General features: G+C 42.4%; 1 protein-coding gene across 1 annotated transcript; it reads right to left on the reverse strand.

Moving 5' to 3' along the window:
* Window positions 1–1,039: 1,039 nt before the first annotated feature.
* Window positions 1,040–1,882, reverse strand: LOC127570539 (protein FAM237A-like). Its single transcript, XM_052016192.1, has 2 exons — window positions 1,542–1,882; window positions 1,040–1,103 (listed from the first exon to the last, which is right to left on the reverse strand). The coding sequence occupies exons 1-2, from the start codon at window positions 1,880–1,882 to the stop codon at window positions 1,040–1,042; spliced, it is 405 nt and encodes a 134-aa protein (XP_051872152.1).
* Between the last annotated feature and the right edge of the window lie 7,714 nt (window positions 1,883–9,596).

Raw genomic sequence — 9,596 nt, forward strand, 5'->3', positions numbered from 1 at the left:
GAGTTGAGCGGTTCTGGGTGAACCAAGCCTGAGCAATGGTGAGTAAGTGTAGTTCACAGGGACATGATGATTCCTTTCATCACTCTACTAATGATTGGCTTAGACTGAAGAGGTGGAAATGGGCTGGATTGAAATTTCATTGCTTTGTGTGGAGGGAACACCCATGGGCAATTGCTGCTAGTTCCTAGTGTTTATAGTGTCAGCAAAGGGGACGGGCAGTTTGAAGTACTACACGTCGGATATTGTCAGGGCTCTGCCCATTGCACTTGGACTAAAATCACTTGACTGGAATGGAATCCTGTAGAATAATCCCAGGGATGAGGAATTTAGCAAAACAGATAGATTGAAGAAGCAGGAGTCAATCTTGGAACAGAAGGGGTTGAGAGGGGATCTGATAGATTAGCTGCAAGAGGGTAGCTAGTAATAATCAGCAGATGATTTTACATTGATTTCAACAGAATTTATGGCTTCATCAGATTTCCATAAGGATACTTGGCTCCCAATTTACCTCATCATTCACCATGAGAGACTTTGCGTGTCCACGGGGCTAATTGACCCTGGAAAGTTATGCCGTCATTTTTACATCCCTTTCAAACAGAAACCACGTTGCAGTGATGTTTGAGTTTAAGCCTAATGTGGTTCGATAACATCCTTCCACAGACTTAAAGAAAAAACTCAATAGAGCAGGAAAAACTTTTAGATCAAAACAAATAGAAATAGTCATAAAACCTTGAAGGATCCATGTGTAATAGATACTTTGGTTGGGAATTATACCTTAACTTCTGGGAACAGTGCTTCAGTGAATGTATCGGTGAAATTTGAAATAAGCAATTTTATATTTTTTCTATCCCTGGAGCATTCAGTAAATTCATTACACGACGTCAGTAAAACAAACCCTCTCCATTCATTTTCTTTTGAATATTAGACTATAAGGTTATTTTTAAAGAGAGGCTGTTTTAGTGGTAAATTGAAACAATATTTATCTGCGTGCTCATTGTCACGGCGGGTGGAACCGACAGCCTTGCCTTTAGCTGGTACTTCATGACTCCAATTCTTCCTTGATGTTTAAAACTTCATTTCCTTGTCGCTTGAACGTGCCAAGCCTGCAATAAACAAAGCAACAGAATGACAAACAGAGAGGTGACTCTCACTGTAACTGCATCTGAATTCTTAGTCTAAGGATTCTTGTTGACTTTATCATGCCAACCAAAGCAAAGAACACTTCAATAAAAATCTCTCTCTATCCGTTGACTGTGGAGAAGCCTAACCCAGTTTAACACCATTGTCTGTCTTAAAACTTGCAGGCTGCCCCCAGAACACTCTACGCAAAAGATGCATTTCACTGTGTGTTTCGATGTATATGTGACTATAAAGATTTCTTATGCAGTGTTGTCACGGGTAGTCATTGCTGGGTCCCACTGACCCATTGTCAAATTCACGTCTGCAATGTCTGTTTGATAGGAAGGGTGGCCACCACTGATCACATTAGACTAACCCTAAAATGTTTCACGGCACCGTTACCTGTCGAGTATTGTGGATACCGGAAGGTATATCCAGCTACGATCTGCCTTCTGCCCAGCCCATGAGATCGCGACAGCACACAGTCCACGTAGATATCCCAGAAGAGCTGAGCCAGGTCGATGAACAGGGCAGCATGCTTGGGTTTTTCCGAGAGTTTCAGAAAGATCATGAAGTCCCAGAGGCCGCTGACTGTTTCGGCGACTCGCAGCTTCTTGAGCTCGACCAGGGCAAGGGAGGAGCTCTCCCAGCACTGGGGGTCAATCTCGCCCAGACTCATCGGGTCCGTGTTCCTGCTCTGAGCCATAACCACCATGGGGATCCAGATCAGCATTAGGTACAAGGCGCCGCCCACACGCTGCATACTATACTGGGACTGCCTGACAACGCAAAAGGCAGAGGTGGGTTTAGTAACTGGCGAGTCGTTAAATCGAACATTGGAAACCAAAACATGGAAGTGAAGGAGCTATTTTCGATGAGTACTGCTATGCCTATAATTCCAAACCATGAATGGTATAACACATGAAAAAGAAATAGTTGAGATCTTCGGAAAGTAGCAGAAACTACAGTGCATCGGCGTTGATTCTGAATATCCGCAACAGCATTGACACTGGTACCTACACCAGCGTTGACACTGTGCACAGGCGTTGATTGCGGATATCTACACCAGTGCTAATACTGGATATCGGCACCGGCATTGATTTTGGATGTCTGCACCAGCGTTGATAATGGATGTCTGCATCAATGTTGATACTGGATATTTGCCCTGTCATTGATATTGGATATCTGCACTGGCGATGTTACTGGATATCTGACCAGCCAGCCACAGTCTGGATACATACAACTCCCGAGATCATGTACTTTTTAAACTGAATACAAACAAGACCCCTACGGTATAGCGTGAACTGAAGAGCTCCTACATTGCATGATTAGAAAAGCACTCGAATCCTCAATGAAACTAAAAATGGAAAACTACACAAGTGCACGAGTTTCACCCGGAGCCGCTTCTGTGACTGTGTCAAGGACTTTGCAGGGAATGTGGCTGGTGATTATTGTAGGTTGTTGTATTTTCATAGAACGGCGTGTCAGTCTGAACAACGAGAGTTTGAAGCCATCTACGAATTTCTCGGTGTGTAAGCATAGCTGTGAGCTTGGTTCTATTCGCACAGTTACAGAGAAACTAGAAGGGGTGGCGAGAGAGACAAATCACTCGGCTTTTCTGTTTTTATTTCAATCAACTTCTTAGAGAACTTGCGGATCAGCACGGAATGGCGAGAGGGGTCTGGGGGCGGTTCGGCACGTAAGTAGAGCGGATGAGAAAAGAATGCGAAAGAAATAAAAAAAAAGACAATTGGCAATAAAATCGCTCTGTGATCGTGTGACCTGCCTTCCCGAAGCTCTCCACCTCTGGAAAGATCACGCACTGACACGTCTAAATATCTGGAGATGGGGATCAAAAGGCTAGACACCCAATCCAGGCACTGAATCTGAACGCCTCGGGATAGCACAAATGAAACAAAGCTGTGTGGATTCGATATACTACAAATGTAAGTGCATTAGATTTAACGTTAAGCGCCTATTCGTAACGCATTATTTACATTTGTGTCTAATATGTTGATGTAAACTAGTTGTGGCATTTTAAAAGCTCGGTTCTATCATAGACTGTCAAAAAAAAAACCCGAAACTATAGATTCTTGTAGTGGAAATCTGAAATTACTTTCCCTCTCCCCCAGTAAACACTTAGCAGGACCCAGGTTGCCTCAGCCGGTACTGTATTAACTTGCTAAATACGTCGTGCATTTTTCTATTCCCGCTCTTTGATGAAGCATTATTCAAAATGTCGTATGTAGTCTGCACATTCCATTTTGGAGGGTAACTTTCACCTTTATTAAACACATTATAATTCAGAGTACTTTCTTCTGCGCCTTCAATGCACTGTTGCCTTAAGTACACCAGATGTGGATTAAAGGATGGTAGGAACATGCAGAATCAGAACCTAAACTTGCAGTGCTTTTATCCTGGACCAGAAACTAGTTACTTTAGCGGGATTTAGGCATCCAATCTATGGAACTAGAAAGATTGCTTAATAATGTGACGATGTGTGTCACAAGATCCGTATTGGTATTGGTTTATTATTGTCACTTGTACCGAGGTACAGTGAAAAGCTTGTCTTACAAACCGATCGTACAAGTCAATTCATTACACAGTGCAGTTACATTGAGTTAGTACAGAGTGCATTGAAGTAGTACAGGAAAAAACAATAACAGTGCAAAGTGTCACAGCTACAAAGAAAGTGCAGTGCAATAAGGTGCAAGTTCACAACAAGATAGATCGTGAGGTCATAGTCCATCTCATTGTATAAGGGAACCATTCAATAGTCTTATCACAGTGGGGTAGAAGCTGACCTTAAGTCTGGTGGTACGTGCCCTCAGGCTCCTGTATCTTCTACCCGATGGAAGAGGAGAGAGGAGAGAATGTCCCGGGTGGGTGGGGTCTTTGATTATGCTGACTGCTACACCAAGACAGCGAGAGGTAAAGACAGAGTCCAAGGAGGGGAGGCTGCTGTCCGTGATGCGCTGGGCTGTGTCCGGAAGAAGAAAACTGAACGTAAAAATATTCCGAATATAGCCAACTAAAAAAAAGCCAGAATACACCTCAAAACAATCTGTTAAACTAACCAAAAATGTGCAAACAATATATGCATAATCCCACAAGGTCAAGAACTATTACACTGTACTTATAGCATGGAGACTGCCATTCGGCCCAACAAGTTCATGCTCCTCTCGCGCAACCTCCCATCGTTCGCCATCCAACCTCATCAACATGTCGCTTTCCCTTATTCTTCATGAGTTACTTTGCTTCCTTTTAAATCCATGCTATTTCCCTTCAACGCTACTTGTGGCAGAATGATCCCCGCTCTTAGCGGGGGGGGGGGGCGGGGGGGGGGGGGGGTAGAAGTCTTTTAGTCTTAATCAGTGACAATCATTTTATTTGTATTTCTAGTTTTGGTGTTGTACAAACAGACATATTATATTCATAGTCATTTCATAATCTTAAAGACAACCCACAGCTTTCAGTTTTATATGGAAGGGAAAACAGCCCCCGCCTGTTCAATGTTCTCTGGCTAGTAAGACGTCTCGGTCTGGTTTCATCCTCTTAAAGGAAAACGAATTAGAGTTAACTTAATTTAAAGGGATAATTTGTAACGAATGTGGACTGAAAATAGAGAACTGTGTAGCTCTCATGGCTATTCACAATTTCATTTGTATTATCTGAGAGTTATTTATGCAGTCATGTTATGCATATACCTGCAAAGAAACTCCTGTCTTTACTCAAGTTTACGTGCCTCACCCGAACAGCGGTGGAAACTTAAAGCAGATTCATTGTAAAACCATATTATCTCGTCCATATGCGCGCATGCTTTAAATATATACCTTCAAAATTAGATCGGATCCAAAAACTATAGAAGGGAAGTGGATATTTACTTACAAGATATATTCTGTCTCGCCGCTGTCACTACTACATCAACACAGCACTGGGTGTGTTGGTCGCTGACGAGTGGGCGAAGTCCCGGGACTACGCAAGGTTGGATCTTGGAGTTGGGTTTAGATGTAACCTGTAATCCGCACATATATTTATACTCCAGTACGCCCACAGCCCTCTGCGTCAGATTATGTTTTACTATTTCTCGAGTGCCTCATAAAATGACCACGCTGTATTATAGACCACTTGAATTAACCATCCATGCTCAAGCATATGCAAATGACACCGATGATGGAATGTAACGGCCACAAAGGCCGAGTCCAAGAAGTTGTCCGAAATTTCAGGGAATCGTTTTTTTTTGCCAAGTGCTCCTTTACGTGGTAATCTCATGAGGTATTCCGTGTGCAGAGTTGAGTAATTAACTACACTCTGGCCGAGGAGGCAATCGTCTCTGCTTTCAAGGTTGAATTTTATGCGAAGATACTATATAAAAGTACTTAATCGGTATCAGATCTCTCGTCTCTCCCTCTCTGTCTCAAATGCATATATATATATATATATATATATATATACACACACACACACAGATATATATATACAATGTACACGAGTTCTTCAGTATCCCTAAAATGGCAAGAAAATGATTGTTTCAGGAATTGTATGACAGATTCATATGAAAATCGGCAGCAGATGGAAATAAAAGTTAGTTTCCTTTAGAAAAAAAGATCACGGGAAAGCTCATGATAAGACCGTTGCAGGGGATCTTACATCTGATCAGTCAAGGTACACCAAGGGGATAAAAAGAAAAGCTGAAATATAACCCCGTTTTTCTCTCTCAACAGACGCCGCCTGACCTGCTGAGTACCTCCAGTATTTTCTGTTTTTATTTCAGATTTCCAGCATCAGCAGGGTTTTTTTTTATTTTTCAACTACACAAGAGATTGCTTTCTTGCCGGTATGATTCTTTCCTCGCGGAAATCCTGGACAGATTCTCGGTACCACTGTCATTATGCTCACCTTGTTACTACTACACCCGAAGGTGACCTTTCAAGTACAGCAAGGTGACCTGCCGTTATGTCACCTTGTTATGTTCACCTTGCTACAGGGTTACAGTAGTTACATGAAACTGGACTGAGTGATACGGGTTTGTGTGGATATAGAGGGATGATGAACTGTAAAGTACTGCGAACTCGAACTCGACCTGTGATTCTGAAACCAGTTTACAATCCTCTCGCGTGTTCTAACCCTTATTGAAACGGTATCGCAGTGGTTGATGTCCTTTGCGCTAATTTTATGCTGAGGACTAATTTGAGCAGACATTGTTTAAAGAGCTGCCAGGTGTCAGAAGATTTCCACAGCCATTTAGTGAAATTAAAATTGTTCATCTTCGTCAAAGCAAGAGACGATGACTCCTCTGAGCGAACAAGAATGCTGCCGCATTTATGTTGCCCCCAAGCAGGATTTGTCACAGTGGACTCTTGTCATCTGTGTGGAGCTGGCTGCGGGCAGAGGGACAAGCCAGCAGGGGGCGTGCGCCTAGTGCTTCAGCCTGAGACCGAGTGGAACACAAATCCCCAAGTCCAACACCTCATCATCTGCACAGACGTGAACCTGCTGACCACTTAAGCTAAATGTGCTGTGGTATCCTTGGAAGGCTTTGGCAAATTAGAAGCAGGTAGTACTCAAAGCCTCAAAGCATTTAATATTAAAACGAGTCATATCGCAGGAGGATATCCCTGCAGCATAGCGCTGGCGCTTTGGTTTGTGCTTAGGACGCAGCTCCTACCTGTCCCACATCAGTAGTGCAACTGCAGCATAATGTTGTCCACCAGTATATATACACAATAATTCATTCATTCTTGTAGGAGAGAGAAGCGAGCTTGTAGAAGGCCCACAGGTTAAACTGTAGCACGGCCAACTTTGATGGCGTTAGACAGTAATTTGCAAAGGTTGATTGGGAGAGGCTGTTAGCAGGTAAAGGGACATCTGGCAAGTGGGAGGCTTTTAAAAGTCAGATAGGGAGAGTTTGGGGTCAACATGTTCCTGTTAGAGTGAAGGGCAAGGTTGGCAGGATTACGGAACCTTGGTTTGTGAGGGATGTTGAGGCTCTAGTCAGGAAGAAGAAGGAATCATATGTCAGGGATAGGCAGCTGAGATCAAATGAATCCCTTGAGGAGTATAAGGGATGTAGGAGTACACTTGAAGGAAATCAGGAGGACAAAAATGGGACATGCGATATCCTTGGCAGATAAGGTAAAAGAGAATCCTAAGAAACTTTATAATTATATTAAGAGCAAAAGTGTAACTAGGGAGAGAATAGGTCCCATTAAGGATCAGTGTAGTCATCAGTCCGTGGAGCCATAGGAGATTGTGAGGTTTTAAATCAATACTTCTCATATGTATTTACCATGGAGAAGATCACAGAAGCGAGTGAGTTCAGGGAAGAGAACAGTGATATCCTGAAATGCATCAACATTATGAAAGAGTATGTATTGGCAGTCTTGAGGTGCATAAAGATGGATAAATCCCCGGGGCCTGACCAATTGCATCCTAGGATGTTATGGGAAGCAAGGAAAGAAATTGCTGGTAGAGATTTTTTATCTTCCTTAACTACTGGTGAGGTACCAGAAGACTAATGTTTTTCCTTTATTTAAGAAGGGCTGCAAGGACAAGCCAGGGAACTACTGGCCGGTGAGCCTAACAACAGTGTGGGAAAGTTACTGGAAGGGATTCTAAGACACAGGATCTATCTGCATTTGGAAAGGGAGGGACTGATTAGGGATAGACAACATGGCTTTGTGTGTGGGAAATCATGTCTCATGAATTTGATAGAGTTTTCTGAAGAGAGACCAGGAAGATTAATGAGATTTGGATGAGAATGTAGGTGGTGTGATTAGCAAGTCTGCAGATGACACCAAAATTGGTGGTGTGGTGGGCAGTGAGGAAGGTTGTTTAAGGTTACAACAGGATCTAGGTTAACTGGGAAAGTGGGCAAAGAGAAGGCAGATGGAATTTAACTCAGACAAGTGTGAAGTGATGCATTTTGGGAAATTAAATCAGGACAGGACATACACAAACACAAACCTAGGACCCTGGGTAGTGTTGTAGAACAGAGAGACCTATGGGTACCCTGAAAGTGGCAACACATTTAAACTGGGAGGTGAAGAAGTTATTTATTGTTATGCTAATACATTTCAGATTCAGATCATCCTTCCATCCAGCGAGGATATTCTGAAAATCAGTGACAAGGAGGAGATTGGTTGCACTGCAGAAAAAGGTTGCAATTTGAATCCAGTTGAATGACAATATAGCACTAACTCCAAAATATTTTTGTTGGATAGTTTCTTCATCATTAACCTGAAATGTTAAAGTGATTTCTCTCAGAACAGATGCTGTTGAACTGCTGAGTACTCCTAGTATTTTCTGCTCTGATCTCAGTTAAGTAAACTCTTGATTTTAAAATTCTGACCTCTCTGTTCAAATCCCTTGATGACCGCATCCTTCCCAATTTCAGTAATCTTCTTCAGTCTTATAACCTACTAATTTGTTTGTACTACTTCATTTCAGGCCTCTTGCTCATGTCTGAATTTGATCACTATACTGTTGATGGCCATGCCTTCAGCTGCCTCGGCCATAGGATTTGGAATTTTCTACCTAAATCACTGATTTTCTTTCCTGCTTTATATCTACAGCTTTGACCAAGCTTTTGGCCACTAAGATCTCCTAATATGGCTCAACACTAAATTTTTGTTTCCTAATATACCTGTGACATGCCTCAGTATATTTTCTGGTATGTTAAAGTATCTATACAGATGGGAATTTTAGAAAATATTATAAACTAAGCATTTCACTATTACAAATTAGACCATAAGATATCAGAATCAGGTTTATTATCACTGTCTTATATGATGTGAAATTTGTTATTTTGCAGCAGCAGTACAGTGCAAAGTCATAAAATTACTATAAATTACAAAATAAATAAATAGTGCACAGAAAAGGGGATAATGAGGTGTTCATGGGTTCATGGACTGTTCAGAAATCTGATGGCAGTGGGGAAGAAGCTGTTCCTGCATCATTGAGTGTGGGTTTTCAGGCTTCTGTACCTCTTCCCTGATGGTAGTAATGAGAAGAGGACATGTCCTGGTTGGTGATGGTTCTTAATGATGGATTTCACCTTTTTGAGTCACCGCCTCTTGAAGATGTCCTCAATGGTGGGGAGAATTGTGCCTGCAATGGAGCTGGCTGAGTCTACAACCCTCTGCAGCCTCTTGCAATCCTGTGCATTGGAGCCTCCATACCAGGCAGTGATCCGACCAGTCAGAATGCTCTCCACTTTACATCTATAGAAATTTGCAAGTGTCTTTGGTGACATACCAGATCTGCCCAAACTCCTAACGAAGTAGAGCCACTGGCACATCTTTATGATTGCATCAATGTGTTGGGGCCAGCACAGATCCTTGGAGATGTTGACACCCAGGAACTTAAAGCTGCTCATTCTTTCTATCATTGACCCTTAATGAGGACTGCTGCATGTTCTCCTGACTTCCCCTTCCGGAAGTTCATACTGAATTCCTTGGTTTTGCTGACATTGAGTG

The sequence above is a fragment of the Pristis pectinata genome, chromosome 5, assembly GCF_009764475.1.
Source record: "Pristis pectinata isolate sPriPec2 chromosome 5, sPriPec2.1.pri, whole genome shotgun sequence".
In the NCBI taxonomy this organism is placed as follows: domain Eukaryota; kingdom Metazoa; phylum Chordata; class Chondrichthyes; order Rhinopristiformes; family Pristidae; genus Pristis; species Pristis pectinata.

Bases quoted from the DNA above. Each gene is read 5' to 3' on its own strand.
- LOC127570539 (XM_052016192.1), bottom strand. From the start codon at position 1,882: ATGCAGCGTGTGGGCGGCGCCTTGTACCTAATGCTGATCTGGATCCCC. The intron at 1,104-1,541 runs GTATCCACAATA...TGTTTATTGCAG, and splicing joins GTAGCTGGATATACCTTCCG to GCTTGGCACGTTCAAGCGAC.